Source organism: Ursus arctos, unplaced genomic scaffold (genome assembly GCF_023065955.2).
Source record: "Ursus arctos isolate Adak ecotype North America unplaced genomic scaffold, UrsArc2.0 scaffold_13, whole genome shotgun sequence".
Lineage (NCBI taxonomy): Eukaryota > Metazoa > Chordata > Mammalia > Carnivora > Ursidae > Ursus > Ursus arctos.
The window spans coordinates 679,738-705,548 of record NW_026622797.1 but is presented as its reverse complement, the minus strand read 5'-3'; the positions used below and the strand labels follow the sequence as shown (position 1 = coordinate 705,548).

Here is a 25,811-nt window from a genome sequence, read left to right as displayed (position 1 = left end):
CGTGCGTCATGACGCCAGGCCGGCCTCCCGGAGGCGGAAGTGACGGCCCCAGAGAGGCCGCTAACCGGGTGCCCGTGGGCAGGTGAACGCGTTCTCGGCGTCCGCGGCGCCAGCCGAGGTTCGGGCGGGAGGAGGCGCAACGTAGGCCGAACCCTGATAGCCCGGCGGGCTCTGGGCCGCGGTTCCCGGGCCTCGGTGGTGTCCGCGCCGGCGCCGCCGCGGAAGCAGGTTGGACTTGCCAGCCCCTCGTCGGCGGCTGCGCGGGGGATGAGCACCCGACCCTGACCCCGGAGGCGGCAGCCCTGGCCCTAGTTCTCCTTGGCCAGTTCTCCTGGGGCTCAGGTCCCCGCACGTCCCAGGCCCCAGGCTGAAGGCCGCGAGTCAGTGGTGTAGGAGTGATCGCGTGCGGGGCCCCAGCCAGGTCTTCACAAGCCATTACGTCATTGATACTATGGGCTTCGTCCTCTAAAGGAAGCTTTCTCTGCGTCCTGCCCTGTGTCATAATTACTTCTGCCGTTGGTACTTGCAAACTGAAATTCGAAGTTTTTAGGCCATTTTGGTTACAAAACTAAATCACAAAGGCCTCAATGGCTATAGATCGGGTTATACGGGGTTGCCTCATAAGGTTTTATTTTCTATCCTCGTGCAATTAAATATAAAACCTCATCATCACTTTTAGCAATGATGGCTACTGCTTTTTGAGTGCTGTGCGTGAGATGCTTTTCAAGGATTATCTCTAATGACTGCAACCCTAGAAGATAATATTGTGCACCATTTACAGTTAAAACGGAGGCTCAGAATACTAATTTCTTCAAAACAAGAGGTACAACGAGTCTGAGGAAGAGTTCAAACTGAAGGTGCTAAGCATAGGTCATTTGCATTGCCCCATGCTGCCCTGGACAAGACACTGGAGTATCAAGGAGTAAAGGTATGGGTGGGTGCACACAAACGCACACACTGACAAATGTCAGGGGGGGCGGTTCTGGTTTCTACTGGGAGGACAGGCATGTTCATAACTAACACACAGGAAAATGTACAGTCGTGAGTCACAAGGTATTGCAGTATCTAATATTTCTTGATTTGAAGTGGGATTTTATTCCTAATTAACATGAGGTGTGTTCTTGTCCAAGACAGTATGAGCTTGAAAGTTAACATAAAAGCCAGCTTCTAGAATTGTGTATCTCTTGGTAGGGGATAGGATATTGTTGTTCTCCAAAGCTGAAGTGTATTCCCTTCAGCTCCAGGTAGGATGAGCCATCATTTAGTTAACTCTCATTCGTTTATTGGGTGGGGGGCTATGCTGTGTCGTGGGGTTACGTTCTGTATAAGACCTGACCTTGGTGCTCTCGGATCTTACAGTTTGGTTAAGGCTGCTGGGCAACTCTATTGATAGGGCGAATACAGCCGAAAAAGAAGACATTTCTTAGAGCTTCTGTTGCCATATCCAGGGCCTGCAGTAGTGGAGTAGATGGGCTTTTGTGCAGAAACAGTTCTGCCTGCCACCTGTCACTCCAGAACCAGAGCTCCTTGCTTTGGAGTTCAAATGCTTTTAAGAAATGCAAGGAGTCCCTTTTGATATCAAAGTAACGCTTTAGGGTTACATTTCTCTATCAGTTGGAAGACAGACCACACTAGGTTTTGAAGGAAGAGACTTTAAGTAAGAGTTAACAAGGTGTAGAATTGTTACAAAAAGAGTAAGAAGAGATCTCTGCAAGTATTGTGGACTTGGCAGCTGCAGGAAGCAGTCCCTCGCTGTGGGACTGAGAGACCCACGGAAGCGGTTGGAATTTTACAACTTAGAGATTTCATGGAAGGTCCCACCAAGCTGAAACTTGGATCTCTAAGGAACAGGTTGTGCTGCTCAGCTACGGGTTGGGCCTGGCAATTCTGGGAGGCAGACCTTTGAAGAGCAGGCAGTGGACAGCTGGTGGGGTGTCTCTGGTGGGGTCACGGTGAAGAAGCTGGGCCTACAGGTGCTGGGAAAACTGCAGACTGCATTCCGCTACTGTGGCCGGGGGCACTGCTGCTGCTGGGGAGAAGCTCCAAGGGACAGAGAGTGGAGAGGAAGGCCCAGGTTGCAGGCAGCAGGAGCAGGTCCCGTCTTCCCGCTCCTGTCTTGCAGTGTCCGTGGTCCCTGACCGGCTGGGCAGCGTGCGCTCTGTAGGCTCACGGCATCACTGCTTGTTCGGCGCAGGTTCCCTGAGTCTGTGGAAGATTGGTTGTCAGCCGGTGCTGAGAGTGGGAAGTGAGGGTTCTGGGGAACAGGAGGAGTGAACACTGTAACGGGGGGATGCTGAGTGGAGTGGAGGAACTCAAAATTACCAGCTTCCAAACCAGGGTGCTGGTAGGGCTTAAGCCTTCGTGTTAGAACAGACACCCTTTGACTTGATACATCAGATGAAGACCCCATGATAATTTTAGTCCCAGAGTGTGACTCCTTTGCAGGTTTATAAGATGATGTTAGTGTAATATGGGGATAATTAAGAGGCTTTGGTATTATTTAATCCTTCATGTAAAAGTGTGGTTTGCTGCTTCTTATACCACGTAAGGAGTCTGAGGTATGCTTTTTACTTCATTGTAGTTCATTGTGCTTGATTTTCTGCTTTTCCATTCCCCATTAAAAAAAATTGCTCATTTGGTAACTTGGGGGCAGTAGAGGAATGCTAAAAGGAACAGTGCACTATCCATACGATGTGCCAAGCTTCTGTAAACTCCTATCTTAACAAATATTATCAATAATTTCACATCTTCAACATTTATTTGAAAAAGTTTATGTAAACTATCTTTAATTAATATTAAATCATAGTATTTCAATCATACAGCTCTCACGGTAGCCAGAAAGTGTGTCAGCAGTAGCTATACCTGGGTGTGTTCTGTACTTAAGATAGAATGGGATTTTCTTGTGACTTGAATATATAATTGATATTACTCTGTTTGTACCTCTTTTAAATAGTGTCTTCTATATTTTATATTTCAGATGCTAATAGAGGATCCGATTACCACTTGTCTTTCTCCCTCAGTCTATGATATGATCTGTAACCTCGGGTTTGAAGTCCGAGAACGTTGTGATATCAATAGCATTGTAAGTCAGAGGGGTGAAGTATGCTGGCAGACCATCACAGCCTGTGTGATCTATACACAATCAGGTCTGTACATTCTTTGCACCGCAAGCAGCTGTCAGTGATATTCCATTTAAAACGTCTTGACTCTAAAACTTTCCTTTCTGACCATTGTTTCTCTTAGTTAGACGTTGTTATAATACAGACCTAGCTCAGAAGACGAAAGGGACCAGGTGACATGGGAGGGAATGAGGCCAGAGGACCACAGGAGAGATACTAGAACGCTGAGCCAAGGAAGCCCTGTGTGAGAAGGAGGCCGCAGGTGGCACAGTCTCACTCCAGGCCAGCAGTCAGGTGGAAGAGAGAAGAAAGTAGGAGTCCTAGGAATTCTGGGTAGGAAATGACCAGTAGAATATCACACAGCTGTCTTAAATGTTCCAGGCTTTATTGTACATTTTTTAGAGCAGGGATGTGGGTTGGGAAATTTAATAATAGTTACAAAGTTTGCAAATGAACGTGCTCTGGCCCAGCAGTTTTATCCCAGGAATTAGTAAGACAGGCACACTTAGTATGAAAGAGCTTTTGTGCAAGGTTACGCTTGGTGCTGATTGTAAGCAAGAATGGAAAAAAACCCAAGTGTTGGAAACAGCCAAACGTACTGCGTCACTATGACAGAGGCACACAAGAGAGTGTTATGTGGTGGCACGAAGGAATGAGAAGCCCATCTCTCTGAACCACGTGGCTAAGTGAAAAAATAGGAGGAGCATATAATTGTATTTCTGTGTGTATAAATATTTCTATATATACCCAAGGAATTAATAGCCATAGTTGCTATAGGAAAGAGAACTGGGTGGCAAGAAGGGAGACCTTCACCCTTTTCTATTTTTTGGGTGTGAACCTTGTGAATGTTCAGTTTCAAACTTATCAAAAAATTAAAACAAAAAATTCATGTGTTCTAAAATAACGTCATTGGAAATCTCACAGTCTAATAATGTCAAGTAAACAAATCAGGTTAAAATAGATACAGCATGAACCTGATTTTGTATAAACTTAGGTACCAGTAAAGTGAAGAAAATATTTTCTCTTGATTAACCAAACCATACTAATAGTGTATTTTTCTTTTATTATCAGATAAGCGCTATGTAACTTATTTCAGCAATATCGGAGTATCTTTATTGTAAGTTCAACTATAAACCAGTTGTTGATTTCATGGAAACTTCACAATTAAAACACTTTTTCTTTGATGCTTTAGGCATTTTCATCACATGATATGGAGCTGTGGTACTAACACTTGTTTTCTTATCCCTGAAGCACAGAGTCTGGATTACCAGGGCAGCGTGAGGCTGCTGGGCCCTGTGTGTGAGGCCGTCCACTCACATTTGTTATCTCTGACCAAGGGGCAGTTTGAAATTCAATACACACCGTGGCTGCAGTGGACAGCTTTTCCAGAGGTTTGGCTTGTGAACAACCTTTAGAAATATAGGACTTTGCAAAGTCTGCTTAGAGGCCCTCGTTACCTGCTCATCTTAAAGGGGTCTCCTCCATCCGCTAAGCCATCCACCTGTAAAAAGGCTTGAGGGTTGTGAGGGAAACTTAGACTGTTACGCAATCACCATGGCCTGAAACGTCCTTGGAACAAAGGAAGTTTTTGGATGCATTATCCATACTGGGGTTGGGGAGTAGCTAGGTATGTGGGTGCTGGTCCTGGGACAGATGAGGATGGACCACTCCAGAGAAAAGCAAAGACCTTACGGACAGACAGTAAGGTGTTCTTGAGACAGTGGAACAAGGAAACCCGGGGGGGGGGTGGTGGTGCTTGGCTTGTGGAGGGTGAATCGAAGGGAGGAAGGGTCGTGTGGGGTCAAGCCCAAACCTTGTTTTGGCTAGTTTGTTGGTTGGTGCAAACCAGCCATTGCACTTGGCACATTTAATGACCACAATAGGGCAGTAACTATAAAAGGTCCAATTCTAAAATACTTTAAATTTCCTGATATCGATAGAAGGGTCATTGCTGTGACAGGCCGAGCTGCCTCACATTTATCTATTATTAACGAATCAAAATGGGAAATAAGATTTAGGTCAAAATATTTGACTTTCCAATTTATAGTTATGCCAGATTTGTTGCTTTCAATAAACATTTAAAGGAGGAAAAAAACTTTCAAAACTCCTTAGATATTAACCATTTTTTTGATTCTTTAGATATTGTTTACCTTGAGTCTTAGACAACATAGGGCTGGGGTGCCCACTCCTGTGCAGTCACACATCTGCATATAACTTTTGACACCCTCAGAACTGAACTGCTAATAGCCTACCCTTGACCACAGGCCTTACTGATAATGTAAGTGGTCGATTAGCATGTATTTTGTATGTTTTATGTATTATATATTGTATTCTCTCAATGAAGTCAGCTAGAGAAAAGTTATTAAGAAAATCGTGAGGAAGAGAAAAATGCACTTACGATACCATACTGTATTTGTGGAAAAAATCCACATGTAAGCTGACCTGTGGTGTCCAAACTCACGTTCAGGGGTCAACTATATATCTCTATAGAAAATGTTTACCCATACCAAAAAAGTCAATACTAGTTGAAACCTTTAGAAGTTTGAATGTCATAAATAGTATTGCTTGAGAAATATTTTGAGAAGTATTTCTTACTGATCATAGGTTCTAACGTATGTCTTATTCTACACAGTTATTTCCTGAAATACTCGATGCTTTGGAAAGCCCTCAGTGTCCCGCTATTCCTCTTAGCTTAATGAAACTGACGGCATGTCTAGAACGGGCTTTGGGTGATGTAAGTGTGAGAACTCTTTCTTTGGTTCACTAAAGTATCTGCATGAACATATAACTTCTACAGCTATCCTCAGACTTCTTGATTTTAATGATTGTTTTCCTATGTAGTCATTTGGCACAGATGTTTATTTAGTATTTTTCTCTTTGAATGATTATGAAATCAAAACATTGGTGTCTTTGGTGCTTTTCTCCCTCATTTGTACAAATAGTGGCTTGATGGGTGGGATTTTTCTTCACATTGTTTGGCTCATTGCAATGCAGCTGTTTGGATTCTAGGTCTTCCTACTGAATGGGAAGGATTGCCCCTTTCTTTTGAGAGATCTGCTTGCATCGGAAGAGCTTGCTGCGGTCTTTGGGCGGTCGGTGGTAAGCTTGTTCACCTGGACTTGGTAGAGTCGACGCAGCACAGCCGTCTGTGGTAGCGCTACTTCTGTTCCTCAGAAAGTGATGCTGCAGTGGGAAAAATGGATGACAGCTGTAATTCGAGCATACTCTCCCTACCCACCTCCCCTTTCAAAATTGCCACTTTTCCAGGCACAAGACACAAGTCTCTCTTACCCTGAGTCTTAGCGTGCTGTAATAGTCTCTGGTGGGATGGCCTTGGGGGGCCAGCCAGATGAACAATTTGAACTCTATTGCTTTCATTAATTATACATTAATAATTACCATAATTACATATTCTAGAATAAAATTTGAACCATTCAGGGAGTGGTATTAAAGTTTTATCGTAAAATATCCATTTTTTAAAATGTGGGAATTTATGCCCTTTTGAAACTGTTCAGGCTTCCTGTGAAAAAAAATTAGATGCCGATTTAAAAACATGCAGAACTGTCTACTTTGTCAAAATCTTCGACAGGCCACATGACCAAGGCTGTTTAAAACTAATGAGGGGCGCCTGGGTGGCGCAGTCGTTAAGCATCTGCCTTTGGCTCAGGGCGTGATCCCGGCGCTATGGGATCGAGCCCATCAGGCTCCTCCGCTGGAAGCCCGCTTCTTCCTCTCCCACTCCCCCTGCTTGTGTTCCCTCTCTCGCTGGCTGTCTCTATCTCTGTCATATAAATAGATAAAAAATCTTAAAAAAAAAAAAATAAAACTAACGAATAACCTTCAGGCAACCGAGTGAAGCAGGGTCAAGGTGCAGAAGAACACCAGGATAGCGTCCTGTGTAAAGCCGAGCCAGCTGAGCCAGGATGATGTTTAAAATACTGGTGTAATATGTTACCAGCTAGACTCACTGTTTTTGGATAAGAAATCTGTTTTCAGTAAAGACCTCCCACTTTATAGTGGTCCCTTGTCAGCTTAAAGCTCACTTTGTTTAGTGGAGAATATGGAGTGAAGATCAAGTACAAAATACCTGTAGTTACACTGAAATCTGAAACAGATCCAGGTGTTTTGACCCGTTGTTTATTGTCTGCCTGGGTGCTGTTAGCCTCTTGCCGACCTGCAGCCACTCTCAGGCGCAGATCCTTCTACTAGTTCATTGGCTTGTGTATTTCTGATTGCCCAGGTGGTATGAACAATTAATTGAAGTTAGTAAATTAAATTAAAAATAAATATAGCTTTAAGAGTGTTGTTACGATTACTAGTATTAGGTATTACTATTCATGTGCTACAAATAGACAAGAGTTTCTGGAATTGCATGAAGAGACTGGTTGCCAAGGGTTCTGATGCTGAGTCGAAAACGCTCTTTGTAATTTCTGCTCTGGCTTGTCCTGCCCTTTGAGAGAAATTCAGAATTTCTGCATCTGTTCCCTCTCAGCAAGAGTCCTTCAGGCGTCTGAACACAGCGTTTGTCCTTCCCCGAGTCTTCTGGGGGCTCACTGTTCTCGTATGATTGCTTTTGAGTTCTTTTAGTCTCTGCATGTCTTCCATTTTTCCTGAATCTGTTCCGAAGTTTTGCGCTTCTAACCAAGAGCGAGCCCGTGGGAACGCACGAGTCTCACCATCTGAGAAGCGGGAACCCCATGACGGGAGTCTGTCTTTTTTTTTTTTTTTTTTAATTTTATTTATTTATTAGACAGAGATAGAGACAGCCAGCGGGAGAGGGAACACAAGCAGGGGGAGTGGGAGAGGAAGAAGCAGGCTCCTAGCGGAGGAGCCTGACGTGGGGCTCGATCCCATAACGCCGGGATCACGCCCTGAGCCGAAGGCAGACGCCTAACTGTTGTGCCACCCAGGCGCCCCGACGGGAGTCTTTCTAAGTGGAGGGATGGCAGCAGGTGAATGGTGAGCTTCCAGCCAGCAGAGAAGTAGGGGAGGCCTGGGCTAGGAGCATCAGTGGGCAGCCCCTCCTCACAGGGTCTGCCTTCTGTGCAGTTCCCGTCCCCTACTCTCTGTGTTGTTTTATCTAGGTAGTAGGCACGCTCGATGTCTCATAGCCTGGGACAGATCTCATTCCCCGTCGTAGCTCGTGGCCCCTGAGACCTAGCTTCCAGCTCTCCATGCTCGTATCCCTCATCTGCACAGTGGGATTAATAGTAGTGCCCTCATAGGTTGTTCTGAGGATCAGTTCACACGAAATGTGTTTGACATGTTAGACGCCCAGTAAATGTTGTTTGAATACTATTACTACTGATACTACTACTGTATGCCAGCCGGAGTGTTGGGTCTGTTCTAAAGAAGAAAGCAGACATTCTCCCACAATTCTATCAGTTTATTCCGTGATTCTGTGATTCTTTAACTGTTCAGTAATCTGTTCTTAACCTGATTAGATGGACGTGCTGAAAGTCTTCGTCGGATCTCCGTGTGGACTCAACCTGCGTAATGTCCTATGGCACGGGTTTGCCTCTCCTCACGAAATCCCCCCAAAGTATGTTTTGGTAGGAAGGTCATTTTCTCTCTTTGAGGTACTTCGGCGTTTGTTTGACCTTGAATTTTACATCAGGGAAAAGTGTGTTTTGAGAAAGATGAGAGTTCTGAGGCAGGAATTTGAAGATCAGACTGAGGTCGATGAACACCTGGTGTGGTGACAGGGTTGGGACCCCACTGACTTCCACCCCAGAGGCAGCCTGAGGCCGAGCCTTGCGGAGGTGACGAGGGGCACCACTCGCTGGGACGTGGGAGACCCTGAGACCTGCGCTCGCGAGCCTCCCAGCCCTCGCGTAGCTGAATTCCCACAGCCAGGGGGGGGTTTCCTGCAGTCGAATGGTGGTGTGCTTTCTTAATTTTAATCTTGTTCTTTTCAACGTCAGTCTGTCTCTGTGTATGACGGTGCATTTTTCTAACAGATCCTGTGGTGTTTGCACTAGATACTGTTCAGCGATGATACTGTTGACTGCGGGATTGGGTCAGCTGCTGAAGAGTTACTTGCAACGAACTGAACGTGTGCTGGCACACCGGCCTTTCGTAGCTCTTACAGACCTCAAGGATTTGGCCGTTTTCCCTGGCAAGTGCTGTACTTCAGTTGCCCCTGAATGTGTCTTCGTGAAGATAGGGATAAAGTCAGGAGGTAGCATGGGGACATGAGCCGTTTCGATGGCCTACTTACTCTCCACAGGCAGGAAAAGATGAACTTTCCAAGGTGCTTAAACTTCGCTACATAAAACCTCACCTCCTCCCACCGCGCCCCCCAGGTTGTGCTGGGGAGTCTTTGAGAGTCGTGGCTGCGTGAATCCATTATTCGTGTTAGAAATGGTTCATGCTCCAAGTGTGTGTGCATACAGATGGCTTAGGACCATTTCGGAATGTACATTCCCCTCCTTTTAGCCCTCCTGCCTTTGTACACGTGATTATGCCAAAAAGGCCACCAGTGTAGGTGGTCTCCTCCGTCGTCTTTTTAATTTTCGGTGCCAAAGCCGTTTACCAAATTAATGGGGGTGGGGGACACAAGACCTTGAAAGTGCAGTCAAACTGTGTGTTTGCTCTGACCCCATTCCTTTTCCACTGGGGCAGCAGAGCTGTGGGGGCTGTACCTCTGATGGAAATCATGGCAGGAATAGCCCAGGTCACCTTGGTCCCAGCAGTCTTAGCCTTTTCGTACCGCAGACCCTTCGGTGGTCCAGTGACTGCCAATGATACGTACTTTTTAAGACTTTAGGGCAGTTTTCAGTTTGGAACAAGATGGATAGGGAGGTGCCGAGATTCCCCGTACACCCCCGCCCCGACACATGCAACATCGCCCCGCAGAGCACATTCGTTACCAGGGATGAGCCTACATGGACACGTCATCATCAGGCAGAGTCCACAGTTTACCTCAGGGCTGAGTCTTGTTCCTCTGTCTTCTGAAAATGTATCTACTTTTGGTCAGCGTGATCAGCCCTGACGTCCTCTCCTCTCAGCTGTGGCCTGAGTCACTAAACAGGCGGTTGTGCGCGTGCGTGTGCCCTGGGGTTGCCGCAGTCACCTACGACCCGTGGGCATCCCGCCCTGCGTCTGCTTACATCCTTCTTTGGTTGACGAGCGTGGTTGTGCTTAAGGCTCTGTTATTTTGCAGAGGTCACTTCTGAGGTACTTTCGGTGTTAGAAGAAGTGATGAGGAAATCCTCTTTCATATCAAAGGTCATGTTGCCGTACTGGGAAGCTGCGTTAGTCGCGTTCAGGTCACACAGGTGAGTGAGGGGGCCCTCTCCAGGGGGGCCGAGCAGAAAGCACCTTCACAGCACTGACCAGAACATGCGTCAGCCGTTTGGCGGGGTCCATACCGATAATCGTGGTTTGGAATCAACTTCTCAGTGTCACTTGAGTTCTTACTGTGAGAGAACCGCATGTCCCTGCAACAAGGAGGAGGTGAGTTAGACTCTGTTTCCTGGGGAGCAGAGCAGGTGCACGTGGACGTCGTGAGGCCCACGGCCTTGGCCTTTCTTCAGGTTCCATTGTGTGTAGGTTCATTCGTGCCTTGAGAACCCACCCAAATCCTGGAATACGAGTATTTCTTACAAGTGATGGGAGGAATCGGGCAGATCTTTGATAACATCTTATTCGGGAGCTTCTAAGCATGTTTTCTCTTATGTCAGAACAGTGGAAAGGAGATTGAAGCTCACGGGTCTAAGCAGACTGATTCTGTGTTGTTTCTCACGTTAGCGGGTACTGTCACCCCTCCTTGCCTTAACGCACATTGATAATATCTGGAACAAAGTGCAGTTATTTGGGGTTGGTGCCAATGTTTACTTTTAAAGCTTGAGATTTACCCATTTTCCTTCAATTTTGCAGGTTTGCTGACTGTGCCGTGTTGTTACTGACACAGCTAGAGACGGGGCTTAGGAGAGTTTTTGCCACAGTTAACAGATGTCCGAAAAGACTTCTGACTGCTGAGGTATGTATGCTTTAGTGATTGATGGTGGTTGCCGCTGTATTGACAGCTCTCTCTGCCTAATTAAAAGTTTTTAATATCTCATTTTTGTTTACCAGTAAATGAATTTTTTGGCTAAGAATTTTCTTTGGAAGGCTTGATTGTCATTTTTTGTGGCTTCCTATTATAATGATTTTAACGACATATTATTTGTGATTGTTTTTGATAGTTCTGTATTTCCAAGTATTTCAAACTCGTTGCAAAAGTAGAAACCATGTTACTCCTCTCTGTAGCTATTACTGTCAGTGCAGCATTGTAGCCCCAGGAGGTGGCCCTGCCCAAGGACACTCCTTGCTCCGGGCCAGGGAGGCTTGGGGAAGCCTTTGGGTGGCCATATACCCAACTACCTGCAGAGGCTACGGCGGGCAGAGGCAAGGGGGCAAGTGTGTCGGAGCGAACATCAGTGGCCAGTGTACCTGGAACTCTTGTTTCTTTCACTCAGTCAGCTTCCGCTTTCTGCCCCCTTTCAGAAGCATTCTTCAGAATTGTGTTCTCAACCCTGTGCTCCCTGGATCTACCTCCGGGAAATCTTACTCCCTCCCAGGTTTTAAGCCACCTTACTTGCAGGGGAGCAAGGATTGGAAAATACTTTGAACCTAATAAAAGCGAAAGCCCGACACGTGCTGAGTTGTTGATGTGGCCAGAACAGTGCTGGGACAGCAGTTTGTAGGGTGAAAGGCAGGTGCTGTCCCAGGCAGTCGTCTCCTCTAGCTCAGCTCGTCCTCCTCTTGAGTTAGGCTTACTCTGTTTGCTGAACATTTACAGGAGTTTTCCCTACTACTTTATTTCTAAAAAGCTCACTTTTTCTCCCACAAATTTGTTCTGTGTGTTCCTTATTGTCCTCATCCGCTCACGCGCCCGGCCCCAGCCTCCAGCACCACCTGGTGCTGTGTCCCCTTCGTCCATTTGGTGTCCAGCCCCACCCGCCCATTCTCACCGCTGAGGCCTCACCCGCCTCCTCTCACATTATAATAATTATCACAGTGATAATGATTCTTACGTCTTTCATGGTCTCATCTGCTCAAAACTTGAATGGCACCCCGGTACCTACAACGAGCTTCGCGTTTGCACGGGGCATGCCGGGACTGCGTATGGTCCAGCTTTCCTCCGGTCTGTCTCCTGCCGGATTCCTCCGGCATAACCGAGGCCCCTCGCCAGTCCCAGAACATGTCTTTCCTCAGGCTTTGCCCACGGTCGCTGCCTGACCACTTCAGGCCATGTGAGTGACCTCCCAGTGACCACTCCAGTTCGGCACCTTCTCTTCCCTGTGTACTGTCTGTTTTGTTGCCTCACGTGCATGTGTGTACAGGTTTCTGGTGCAGCCTCCTTAAGAGTGCAGTGCTCACGTTTGTGTCCCCCGATGCCCTATGCCCAGTGCCCTTCCTGTCGGCTCAGTCCCGGGCAGTGCTAGGCAGCATTGCGGAGCACCTGTCTTCCAGCAGAAAGAGCTAGAACCCCGGTTGTCACAGCTGTCACTCTAGTATGCTTGGGATTACTTCATGGTGGCTTAAACAGATTTGGCTGTTTACGTGTTATTTGACCACACAAGTAAATAGCATGACTGTTTTTATCAAAGACTATCTTAGATTGTAGGCCAGGCTCTTGTTCAGAATGACCCTGGCATCAACTTATTTATGAGTCAAGACACATGAGAAAATGGTTTCTACAGCTGTAAAGTGCTGTGCCCGTGCCGTTCCTGTTTACTGCATAAGGTCTCTGAGATAGTGGGAGATCGGAAGATGAGGAAGACTGTGTGACTTTAGGAAGCTCACGTGTGAGGAGTAAGAAATAAGACATTGATACCAGTTCCTTAAGACAAGGTAGAAGTTCACGCGTGCAGTTCATGGCAATCGAGGAGAAGTTCAGTGTTTAGTAGGCAGTCGGATATTTAGAATAGAGCTCAGGAAGAGTTTTCAGGTCAGCAGGATAGGTTTGGGAGCTAAAGATACAGACTTTATAGGTATGTGCTATTATATAGGTATCATAATAAATGTTGAAGGAAGTTTCATAGTGTTAAGTTGAAGATATGTTAATAAGCATTAGTCAATGAGACACTTTGAGAGCTGGCTTCCACAGAATGCTGATTTCATCACAGTGTATGCAAAATCTTCCTGAACTCCCCAGAAGCCTTTCGAGATGGGCACTACCTGCGTGCCATTTTGCAGAGATACCTGCGTGGGGGGTGTCCAGGGTCTCGCTTCTGGGGAGAAGCCGGGCATAGATGTTGAGGCAGCCGGCTCTAGAGCCTGTTGTCTGCAGACGGGACTGATTGCACCAGGAAGCGTGCAAAACACAGGCTGTTTGTGGGAGAACACGTCCAGTTGTGCTCACCTGCACGCAAATATGTGTGTGAGTCGGGCTGTGTGATGGGAGGAACGTGAGCTGAAGCGTGTGTGAGAGCAGAGTTTGAGCAGGGCCTGCCGGGCTCACCGTAGCTTGGTGTGATGTGCTGCGATGCCAGTGGCATTCTTCCCAAGGTGTCGCCAGGTTAAGATTTATTTTCAAAAGAAGGTTTCGTATTTGTGGCCGTGTACTAGAATTGTTTTTCTCCTTTGAGTAATGTCACTCTACTTATATTTTGTTTTAATTATTTCTTTTCTTTTGTTTTCTTTTCTGAAGTCCACGGCTCTTTATACCACCTTCGATGAAGTAAGTAGACTTATGGAGTATCTGGAAACAAACAAAATGTTGTTTTTTACTACACAGGAAATGTTGATAGTCACAGATGCAAAAAAACCACTTTATTATGTTAAGTATAGTTTTCAGGCTAATTTTGGGATCCAGTATGATTAACCTAGTTTCTGAAGTTACGGAAAGAGCAACATTGGAAAATGCCAGGAGATCCTAATATTATATGCTATAATTATGTGGAGGTTGCATTTTAGATTTAAGATTAACACTCGCTTGTCTTGCACGTGAAATACACATGCGCTGCAGTTTAACATGCACGCTGATGTATTTAATCTGTGAATTGGGTGTGTGATTCTGAAGCTGAAAATCTGGGCTAGTAAAAATTGCCATCGAAAATATCTTTAATCACTTTAGAGTACAGAGGCTTTCGTGTGTGTAATCCTGGATAATAATCCTTATAGAGCCTGAAGTGTGATTTCGCAGAGTTAGCAGACATGAGGAAACAAAGGGAGAGTCTCTGGAGAGATTTGGGTGTCGAGATTACTTTGCCTTTAAGATAACTCTTCGACTCCTTAGTGAATGAGTGGCGGGTGGAATCAAGCAATGTGCCTGTAGACTTTATTCCGTTAGGTGAGTAATTTGCTATAATGTAATACATAATATGTTTGATGCTGTGACGGTTAAATTAGATAGTGCAGTCGTATCTTCATGGGATTAGGGTCTATAGGGTTATTCGGGTGGTTGCGTTCCAAACTGGTGTGTTAAGCAGTGGCATATAAGGTAACTCTGATGTATATTTCTATCCACACACACACACACACACGGATACACACTCACACGTGTGAATATACATGAACCCATACATAGAAACAGGAACACACATACACGTAAGTACACAAATACAAATGCATCCATACATATATGCATATATGTATACATATAACACAGAAACGTGCACACATATGTACAAAATCCATAGAAATGGATACACACATGTAAATCCACAGCAGCGTATGTGTGCACAAATACACATACGTGATATGCACCCCTGCGCCTGTACACGTGAATACACCTGTAAGTACACATCCACACACATGTATACACGTAAACACACGAATACCAGATATACACATCATCACTCACACAGATGCGTGTAAGTACACATAAACACCCGTATACACACACAATTAGGAAGCTCTCTCTATTCCCATACATTCCTAAGGTCATACTGGTTTAGAAAACAGGTGGCTGCCGTGTCTTGTCTTTATCCTCATTCATTGTTTTATCCTGCCCGCTTGGCCGGTGCGCAGCACACCGCTGGCTTCCGGGGTGGGCTCAGTGGCTCGTGGGTTGTGTGCAGCACCCAGTTGCTAAGACTGTCCTTACTTCCTGTGCTTCGGCTTCTGCAGTGTGTGAGAACCAAAGACGCCGGGTCCTTTGAAGGTTCTGTATGTACATGTGTGTGCACTAATTAATCACTGTATGTATTTTTGGTGTTTCAGATATTGGCAAAACACTTGAATGATGGTAAAATCAATCAGCTTCCTCTTTTCCTCGGAGAGCCTGCAATGGTAAAATACTAGGCCTTTTCTGATCTGATATTCTTCTGTTTATGGATGTGATTAGCACTTCTCCAAAATGAAGTAATCTTGGCTTGTGATATGCTCACAAAGAGCGCTTCTGAGCCGCCCTGCACTGTCTCAACGTCACGCATGCGGCAGAGTGCAGCTCGGGTTTAAATGTCCTTTTTCTGAGGCCTGCTGATAGAGCTGCCCTATTCCCAAATGGCATGTGAGTCTGTCATACGGAACGTGGTGCTGGAGGGAGCAGCAGTCACGGATAGCGATGTCGACCATTTTTTCCATTTCCTACTTACCATTTTTTTTTTTTTTTTTTTACTTTAGGAAGCTATTACAGTGGCTACTTTGGACTCTAAGTAGAATTTTTATATTTATTCCTTTTAACTGAGAGTTCCTAGCAGCCTAGATTCTAGTTCCTGCATGACGTTAGTGGGGTTCTGTGCACTCTCTGGCATCAGGAAGCTAGGATGAGTGAACTAGGGTATCTGGCCTCTGTCTCCCTCCCGGATCTCTGGGACGGCTCTGTCCACTTGCCTGGCTCAGCAGTTCTCTTTCTGCTGCAGCCTGTGACGTGAGGAAGGAAGCAGGAGAGAGTGATCTGAGAGAGGGCACTTAGAGGCTGCAGGACAGGGAGAAGCTGTGTTCAGGCAGGAGGAAAGTTAGCTTCCAGACATGGACACCTCAGCCTGTTCCTTCAGGGGGGATGTGAGTAAGACCTGGTGAGTTTTATGAAAGCACTGGCTCTGTCCACTTCCTTGTCAGTCCTGCCCAAGCAGCATGGCGGGTGCAGTGAGAGAGACCGGGGCTTCCCAGGGAGGGTCCTGCCCCAAGCAGCAGCAGAGTGTGTGGGGGGTGCAGTTAGAGACAGTTCCCAGGGAGAACCCAGCATGGTCCCTCAGCTGTATGACCTTGATTAAGTCTGTCTTTTTGAAGCTCGGTTTCCTCGTCTCTGTGAGCACACACTGCTGCTCCATAGATAGGTCACGCGTGGCCCGTTCTTTCTTCCCTCGGTTGAGAAAACTAACAAAATATTTTCTCTGTTTTTATTCTGAAAGGAGTTTCTTTGGGATTTCCTGAACCATCAGGAGGGCCCCCGTATAAGAGACCGTTTAAGCCACGGGGAAATCAACTTACCTGAATTCCCAAAAGAAGTAGCAAACCAGTTGCTTGCATTTTCCATCGTACTTATACTGAGATTCGTTGCCGAAGATCTGTCGGCAGCCTGTGAGGTAACATATAGGGAAGAGAACCATTAGATTCACTGTCACTCAGCTGTGACAGAATGCAGTTTATTTTCAAATGTAATTAACCCTTAATCACCTTTTCTTTAAGTTTATCTGAGTTCCAGTATGGCTCCATCCGAGCACATAATCGTGACTTGATTTGGTTACGTGCATGTATTTGCTGCAGCAGGTAAACCGATACTGTGTGACCAACCCAAACAGCCAGTATAAAACAGGATTAACTTAACATATTAGGAAACTTTACAAATGATGATTAAATTGGTCGGGTGGAATATTTGCATTGATCGATCAACTAATTCTTTTATTATTTTATAACAAATAATTTGGGTTATTGATATTTTCATCTTTTTTTCAAGTTAAACATGTCACAGTTACTGTAAAGATTGTGTAGAGGTTCACACAAAACAGAAAACGTGATAGGAAAAGTGACAGCACTCAGGGGCGCCTTCTCGGGTGAGCACGGTTCCCAGGTGGGCGTCTGCTCCCGCGTCTTCCCACGAGCGCACGGTGTAGCTAGAGGAAGAGACCTGTTTGTGGCTAGCATTTGTGCCACCTGGTTTTTATCAGCGGCTTGACGTTTTTATCCGTGTATCCTCGCTTATGTAAGCTGTTCCTCATGGATGGGTGAGTTCTGACGTGTGGAACACTCCCAGTTACAGTGTCTGAAGTACACAGTCCTTGTTCACTTGGGCACGTGTGTAAGTGAATTTGTTCAAGTACAGTTCTGAAGCAAAACATTCCAGGAAGACCATGTTTTTATCTCTGTGTTTTGTGTTACTTTGCTGTCTTTTTTTTTTTTTTAAAGATTTTATGTATTTATTCGACAGAGATAGAGACAGTCAGCAAGAGAGGGAACACAAGCAGGGGGAGTGGGAGAGGAAGAAGCAGGCTCATAGTGGAGGAGCCTGAGGTGGGGCTCGATCCCAGAACACAGGGATCATGATCTGAGCCGAAGGCAGACGCTTAATGACTGAGCCACCCAGGCGCCCCAACTTTGGTGTCTTTTATTGTTTGTTGGAAGTCCGTGATTCTTTTGTGTACGATTAATGTCTTTTGCTCCATTTTATGCATTTTTATGGTTTATTAGCCGTACTTGCCACTCCAGTGTGCATTTTGCTTCTTATTTTTCTTGAAGTTTTGAGGTCTTTACGTTTTGGCTTATACATTTGGAATTATTCTTAAAAGACCCTTTGCTTTCCAAAATTAGAAACATATACATGCATTTCCCTGGTACCTTTGTAGGTTTTTTTTTTCCATTTGCATCTTTTGATCCAGTTGGAATTTATTTAGAGAATCTAGGTTTACTTGTTTTTGTTTTTTTTGTGGGTTTTTTGTTTTTTTTTTTGTCAAAGGGCTTGCACGTTGGCCCGAGAGCATTGGGAAGACAGACATCTCGGTAGTGTGTGCAGTGGACTTGGTGTGCTCACCTTTGTGACACAGTTCAATGTCTGTAAGGTTACTTTCCCATCTCTCTTCTGTTTCAGAATTTCCGTCTCCTCCCTGTTAGGATTGCAGGCAAACGTGTACAGTTACAGTAAACATAAAGTCCAAGGCTAACCAAGTAACAAACAGGAATGGGCTCTTGATGGATTAATTTAGGGATAATTGATGGTTTTTATAACAGTGAAAATTATTCCCGAACATGGTGTCTCCATGTCCTCAGCCTCCCCTCCCTGAGCCTCCCTGTGAGTCGCAGCGCCATCCAGAGGCCAGAATCCTCCTCTCTTTGCTTGTCCACGTCCTGTGTTCCATCCTCCACCGTAGACTTGGTCCCCAGCACTCCAGTGCCGTGTGCTGGGCCGAGCTGCCCCAGCCTTCACCTGCGCTCCCTGCAGTGGCCCTTTGTTCTCTTGTCAGCATAGCCGCCAGAGGGGTCCTCCATAGGCCCTCCCTCCTCCTTCCCTCCACCCTCCATCCTCCCAGGTCTCGGGTCTCAGAGGAGAAGCCGTGTGCTCTGCCGAAACACAGGGCCTCTTGTGGCTTCATCACTAATCTTCACACGTGTGACTTGTGGCTGCCCCACGCAGAGGTTGGCCCGCCTGCCTTGTGCACAGAACCTCTCTGCTATGCGGTAGGACTTGGGTCTTAGAGCGAATGAAAGGTTTGCACCTGGATATATAGCGATTTGCTTTGTGCTATTGAGAATTCTGGGGAGTTACTGCTTCTGTGTGGGAAAGCAACTGATTTGATTATTGGTATATTAAGTTAGCTTTCAACTCACTGACTTTTCTTTTTGTTTCTGATAGTTTTAGTTAGCCAGCATGGATTTTCTAGTCACACAGTTACATCAGCTGTAAATAATGTTATTCTACCCTTTTGTCCAGTATTTACGTGTTTAACAACATGACTCATTTTTGGTTGTACTGATTTTTAGTGTTTAAATTCCTGTTCTATTTTTTTTGGAGACGTTCTTATATTTTCTAGTTGTTTGGAGTCTTTCTTCTTTCTTATGTATTTCTTGTGTCACTGTGGACAAAGAGCGGATGTGCCCTTTGTTATGTATCATTGTTAATTGGCTTCATTTAAAAAATCTTTGTTGTTTATGATTTGACCACTGTCTCAGACCTGTTTCAGTGAAGAGTCTTGCTCTCTTACAGGTGACACGGGAGCTGTTGCATGACTCACACTCAGCCAGAGAAAACTGGGGGCCTGTCCACACATCGCAGTAACCCTTGTCTGTTTTTTCTGAACCAGGAAAAAGCAGCGATAAAATCATTGGTTGGTCTTGCAGAGGGCTACCGTGCTCACTTCCACCCAGTTTCTCAGCTTAAAAAACAGGTGAGCCTCACACGGGCCATCGGGACGGGCGTGCACGGCTCCTGCCCATGGGTCCAGGCAGCCTGGCAAGCCAGACCTCAGGGGCGACTGGAGGCTGCCGCTCAGGAGCGTGGCCTTGGCCGTGCAGCTCCGTCCCTCTGAGCCTCATGTCCCACATCCAGCAGAGGCAGTAATGGCGGTGTTTGTTGTTTCTGGTGATTTTAGTACTTGAGGTGTGGTGGCTGGGTCAGCAGGTTGTTGCCTTAGCTCGGGACTGCTACCCCATGTGCCAGTGGTGAAGAGTGGCAATGTTCCTTTTACCACGTGAGGCCACAGCTTGTCCCCTTGTGAATTAAATCATGTAAACCACAGACATTTGAGCGTCTCTGCCAGGAAGTCCCCATGTGGAAATGAGCTTGGGTACTTCACTCTCCACGTAGCAGGATATGAATGAGCTAGGGGCACGGACGGGGTTGTCTTCAAGAGTAGAGCAGTTGTGACAGTTGCTAATGCAGACGTTCCTCGGTGAGCTTGCCTCTAAACGGAAGCTGTAGAATCCACACGTGAGGGTTCAGGGAGAGATGTGTAGCGGCAGCTGGAAGAAACTGCCGAGACGACAGTCTCATTGATGACGTCTTAAGAGAAATAGTGTCAGAAGGGGCTGTCAGCAGTGGACATGCAGAGAGTTCTAGAGGTGTTTTGCTGTCCTGGTGCTACGTGAGGGAAGAATTCAACCCGAATACCTGTGTCCCACGGGTTCTAGTTCAGCAGTGAGGCATGAGGCTGCAAGGGAAGACACCAGAGCATGCCTGCAGCACCCCGACCTGCAGTCAGGAGGGAGGAAGGGAAGGGACGAAGAAGGGGGAGCGTCCCGGAAGGAAGAGAAGCTTCAGGAAGGCAGGCTTTGCCCATAGACCTCCGTGGCCGAATCTCCAGCCTCACGAGCCCTGCTGCTCATTGGCTGCTGCTTCCACGGCCCTGGCTGAGGCCCCTTCATGCCCCACAGTGGGTGTTTCCGACGTCACCCTCCCCGGCAGCCTCTTATTCCTGCTGCCTACGATGTATTCATTTTTCATTTAGCAGTCTTGCAACCCATTCTTTTTAAGGTCATTGCTCTGCTTACTACTGCTGCATGAATTACATTTAGTGGTGTCAGCGTTCGATTTGCTTACACTTCCATGAGTCAGAAATTTGGCATGGGCTTTCCCTGGTTTGGTGTTCCATCTGAGAAGATGAGAAGTTGGTGCAGGGCCTCCTGGAGAACTAGGGAGAGGTTCTGACCTGGCTTCCAGAGTCACACATCCTCACTTCCACTGTGTTGTCTGGGTGAAGACCACTCACCAGAGTACGTCCAGGTTCGGGAGGGGATGCAGACCTCAGCTCTCAACAGCAGGGGCGTCAAGAGTTTGCTGATATGTTTTACAACTACTCCGCATAGTAACTACTTCCTAATCTCCTGCTAATTTCACTGGCCTTCTCTTATCTGATTATATTGAATAACTGAGACCCAGCACCTGGTCTTAAAATGTTGTAAGATCGGTAACAATTTTAGCAATATATATCTCCTAGAAAGTGATCGCTACGTTCGTAATAGTTACAAACGTATTTTCCAGACTGTTACTGTAAAATCTTTAGAAGCAGTAGGACATTTTCCTCTCAGGTGCTGAGCTGTGAGAAGAGCATCAGGGTTTGGCCCCTCCTGCCTTTGCCTGAAGAGGCTGAGGAGGCAGCCAGGTGAGTTCTATCCTGGGGTCACGCAGACCTCACAGTCCCCAGTGGACGCCAGCCTCCACGTGAGGTCTTGGCCACGCCATGAGAAGACCAAGTGTGGGGGGCGTGCTGGGCCTCGGTGGGTGGGGCAGGCCCCTCGGTGGAGGCGCAGGGGGAACGGTCTCCCTGCTGAGGGCCCAGCGGTGGTGGGACATTTGGGGAGACCAGACACATAGGAACGAGGGGCAGTCTTTGTGGGGAGGAGGATGGTGTCCGCTCGAAATATTTAGTGGGTGATTAGACACAGGATCTAAAGGTCAGGAGAGAAGTGGGGACAGAGAGTTTGGAATCGGGATACAGCAGATGCACGTCATGGAAATAACACTTAGATGGTTTGTTGCTTATCTGTCGTCAACAATGTGTTGCTTTTAGCGGATCTTACCGTTTATTTTTACCACTGCCTGTGGTAGTGGCTTTTTCATTTTATATTTGGGAAAACTAAGTTGTAGATTAAGTGAACCGTTAAACATTGTGCATGGGCACTGATTGGGCGTCTTCATCATCGTCCTATATCTACATACCTTCTGTTTTCAGATTAGAAGGTACTTCTGAAACGCAGGCCTGTGAGGCTTTATTCACAGAAATCCTGCAAGAGCTGCTCCGCCACTTGCCCGAGGGGGACGGTGTTGTCAGCGGCTGGGACCGTCTTCCCGATGAGAGGTGAGTCTCTGAGAACTGTGGAAAATTTCGGAGCGCTGGCCAGCCGCGGTGGGGTCCCACACTTCCACGGCTTCTGAGGCGCTGGTGTGCCCGACGAGGGTCTCCTGCACACTCTGCCCCCACAGTAAAGCGTGCGTGTGCGTGCCACCGCAGACCTGAGCACAGTGCGCGACTGGCCACTGCTCCCCAGAAGCTGACCGTCGAGGCGGTGACCATGCGCCATGAGAATTAATGCACGCTCTCATCCCCAGGTGCTCCCAGGTGATCCAGGAGCTCTGCGGCACCCCCGTCCCAACTCTGTTCTGTCCCAGAACTGTTCTGGAAGTGCTCACCGTGCTCCGAAACATCAGTGCACACTGCACCCGCGTGTCCAGCCAGGTCGCTGCCTCTGCGGAGCTGAGACACCAGCAGTGGGTGGAAAGGAGGCTGCGCTCCCGGCAGAGGCAGACCTACCTGCACATGCTCAGTAGGTGTGTGGCTCGCTGTCCTGGTCTGAAGACGCCCCGCTGGGCAGGGGTTCTGTTGGGATGCAGCTCTGATCTTACTTTCAGAGGACATTACAGGACACAGTGTTTTCAATACTGTTATGATTTTGGCGTAAGAGAATATGGGTGCTACTGACCCCAGTGAATATCTGCATTTAAAATGTTAGCAGCAGGTCAGCTTGGGCATGCTGGCATCCTGGTTCCGTACCTGTTGTGTATTTAGGGCATTGTATATCCCTAAGAAATTACCGTTTGGGACAAATTCCTAGAACTCTGAGTTAGTGGTATCTGTATCTATAAAGCTTTTAACGGGTTTTCCTTGGCTGCTTCTGGAAGGTCCACTCCTACCAGCAGTTTCTAAGATGATGCCTGTTATGTTAGATCCTTCCCCAAGCCCTTCCCCTGCAGACACTGAACACGTTTCCATGTTTGCGCCATTTGTGTGTTTCTTCTTGTGACAGTCCTTTACCAAACATCAGACTGTAGGAAAGATGCTGGCAGATGGAGAGACCGAGAACCAGTGGAAGTGCTGGACATGGAGCCAGCGGTGTCCTGCTCCTGGGCGACGGCTGCTGGAAGGCTGGGTGGCAGCAGGACAGGCAGGGCATGGCAGGGCAGGGCACACAAGGAATGCGGCCTTCTCCTGCAAAGTCTGAATTGAAGTTCCCTTGAAAAAAGGATCGAAAAAGAGTTTTCACCAATTTAAGTGCAAAATACTTACATTTGTCAAAATTTAACTTCCTTCATCTTTTTTAGTATTAAGCTTCTGTCTCCTGTGCTTTACCTGATTTTATTGCTGATTGCCCTGGAATTGGTCAACATTCACGTGGTTCATGGAAAAAATACTTACGAATATCAACAGTATCTAAAGTAAGTGTGTTGTATGTGTAAGAAATGAAAATTTACTTTAAGTTTTGGTAAATTTAAGTGATTTTTCACTTCGGGTTATTTTATTTTATTATTATTATTTTATGTTATGTTAGTCACCATACAGTACATCCCTAGTTTTTGATGTAAAGTTCGATGATTCATTACTTGCGTATAACACCCAGTGCTCCATGCAATACGTGCCCTCCTTAATACCCATCACCGGCCTATCCCGCCGCCCACCCCCCCTCCCCTCTGAAGCCCTCAGTTTGTTTCCCAGAGTCCATAGTCTCTCATGGTTCATTCCCCCTTCTGATTACCCCCCCTTTCATTATTCCCTTCCTTCTCCTCCCGATCTTTCTCCTATTTCTTATGTTCCATAAATGAGTGAAACCACATGATAATTGTCTGTCTCTGCTTGACTTATTTCACTTAGCATAATCTCCTCCAGTCCCGTCCATGTTGCTGCAAATGGGTAATCGTTCTTTCTGATAGCTGAGTAATATTCCGTTGTATATATGGACCACAACTTCTATAGCCATTCATCTGTTGAAGGGCATTTCGGCTCCTTCCACAGTTTCACTATTGTGGACAGAGCTGTTATGAACACTGGGGTGCAGGTGCCCATTGTTTTTTCAAACCCACAGTCTTGGTTGGCTCTTCACTGGTTTTCTCTGGATTTTGGTGCAAGTTTGTGAACCTTTAAAACTAACACCTGTGTAGGGTCATCTCAGAACATTAAATGTGATGAGCTTGCAAACGCTTTCAGCTTTCCTCCTAACACCACCACAACCCAGAGAGTGATACTGCTGATGCTTTGTGGGTAGCACATACCTCGTGTTTAAAGTGAACATAGAAGCAGGACTGGCGTTTTCTTAAACTTGGAACCCAGGTGGGAACCAGGGTAGCCGCCATGCTGAATGTTATGGACCGGTGGCTTCAGATGACACCGCCCCCCCCCCCCCCCCCGCCGCCCCCGCCTTGGCACCGTTGACATTCTGGTCTGGGAGGTCATCCACGGTAGGCCGTCTGAGCACGCATGGTGGGAGCAGCGCCCTGGCCCCCCGTGCCGTGTGCCGGTAGCCCTGCACGGTGACAGCTCAAGATGGTGTAGACATTGCCAGGCACAGAGTCATCCCCAGCTGAAGACCACTCTCTAGATGAAGGATCTGTGGACTTCCATTATATTACTCCTTTAACTTCTAAGTTTGAAAATACTCAGAATTAGAAGTTGGGGAACATTTTAGCCTGCTTGGCAAACTGGGGAGAATGTGGAAAATAGAAGAGGACGTGATCCCCACACATTGGAGAGGAGCCCGGGAGCCATCAGATAAAAACCTCTCAGCAGTGCTGTGTCCGAGTGGAAAGTGTCTCCCGCGAGGCAGTGCACCTGCACCCCGAGCGCGGGCGCGGGATGCCCGGGGTCGGAGGGCGGCACCCGCACAGAGCCGCGGGGCCTGCACGCTCCCTGTTGTGTGCATTGCGTGCTCACGTGGCGTTTAATCCGGGCGGTCGCTAATGCCTTTTCTGGAGCTCAGTTCCGTCACGTGCAACCATCTTACAAAGTGAGAGTGAGTTTAACAAGGTGCTCGGGGGAGTAACTCGTCTGGGGTCCAGCCGCCTCTCCAGGGACGTGTACGTTCAGCATCTCTTCGTCTAGCTTCTGTTATCACTTCCTGTTTGCATGTAGTTTTTTTATTTGAATTTACAGACAAAAATTCAGTACAGTACTTTAGTTTTAATTCCAAAACAAAAAGAGTGTATTTAAATCATTGTTGCATTTTATAATAGAATAAAGAAATTAATTTTTTTCATTAAAACAGGTTCTTAAAGTCGATCTTGCGGTACACGGAGAACCTGGTGGTTTACACCAGCCAACAGAAGAACAAGTGGAATGAAACTATCAATCTTACACGAACAGCACTGTTGAAAATTTGGACTTTTAGTGAAAAGAAACAAATGTTAATACATTTAGCCAAGAAATCCACAAGTAAAGGAGTTTTATGAAAACACTTAGAGGTCAAGATACTTTTGGCTACATCTGAAAACCCAGCCTGAATAGGCTTTACCAGCACGGACATTGAAAAGCCAAAGGTAGGGTGGATTGCAGGCTCTGCTTGATTAGGGATCAAGTTCTGTTTTTCTGCAGCTTTCTGAACTGCTGTTCCCATGTTTGTGTGAACCTCGGACTGGGTCCCTTCCTGGGACCTAATGGCTGCAGCATTTTGGCCACCATGACACAGTGTCCAGGGGGAGCTTTTCACCCACATGTCACCCAGAAAACTCAAAACAGTCACTGTGGCCAGGACCCTGCCCCCATCCTCACTGGCGATGACTGGGTAGACTTCAATCCTGAGCCACCACAGGGCACGGAGAAAGAGCGTGGGCCAGTCCGGCCTCATCCTGGAGCTGAGAGTAAGGTTGGATGATCCACATCCCATGGGACAGAGTTGGGGAGGAGGGTATGGTGGGCAGACATGGGTGCTAGGCAGCAGGTTTGCCCGTCCATGTGTGGCCAGGAGAGCAGGAGCCGTGGCACCTGTCTGGGTGGGGAGGGTTTCTCATAGGAGTGGGGAGAGCTGGAGGAGTGAGGGTCAAGGGTGCAGTCACCCCGGTCCTGCTCAGAGAGCCAAAGTCCGTGATTCTCAAGGGCTCTCTGTGCTGCTGCAGTTGTCTGG

At 46.9% G+C, this 25,811-nt stretch overlaps 1 protein-coding gene across 9 annotated transcripts; it reads left to right on the top strand.

Moving 5' to 3' along the window:
• The first annotated feature begins 16 nt into the window (after nt 1–16).
• On the top strand, nt 17–25,145 carry ERMARD (ER membrane associated RNA degradation). 9 transcript variants are annotated; one of them, XM_044379966.3, is made up of 19 exons: nt 17–228; nt 782–928; nt 2,978–3,146; nt 4,371–4,510; nt 5,752–5,853; nt 6,129–6,218; nt 8,564–8,661; nt 9,101–9,237; nt 10,285–10,399; nt 11,001–11,103; nt 13,759–13,788; nt 15,273–15,341; nt 16,406–16,579; nt 19,289–19,372; nt 21,012–21,085; nt 21,656–21,781; nt 22,033–22,251; nt 23,023–23,136; nt 24,957–25,145. In XM_044379966.3, exons 3-19 carry the CDS (start codon nt 2,978–2,980, stop codon nt 25,138–25,140), a joined length of 2,028 nt encoding a protein of 675 aa, XP_044235901.1. In that variant the 5' UTR covers nt 17–228; nt 782–928; the 3' UTR covers nt 25,141–25,145. The 9 variants fall into 9 exon arrangements, with proteins under 9 accessions (XP_044235901.1, XP_044235902.1, XP_048081941.1 ...); XM_044379967.3 differs by having other exon boundaries at nt 32–928; nt 2,978–3,082; nt 4,376–4,510; XM_048225984.2 differs by having other exon boundaries at nt 32–928.
• The last annotated feature ends 666 nt before the right edge of the window (nt 25,146–25,811 follow it).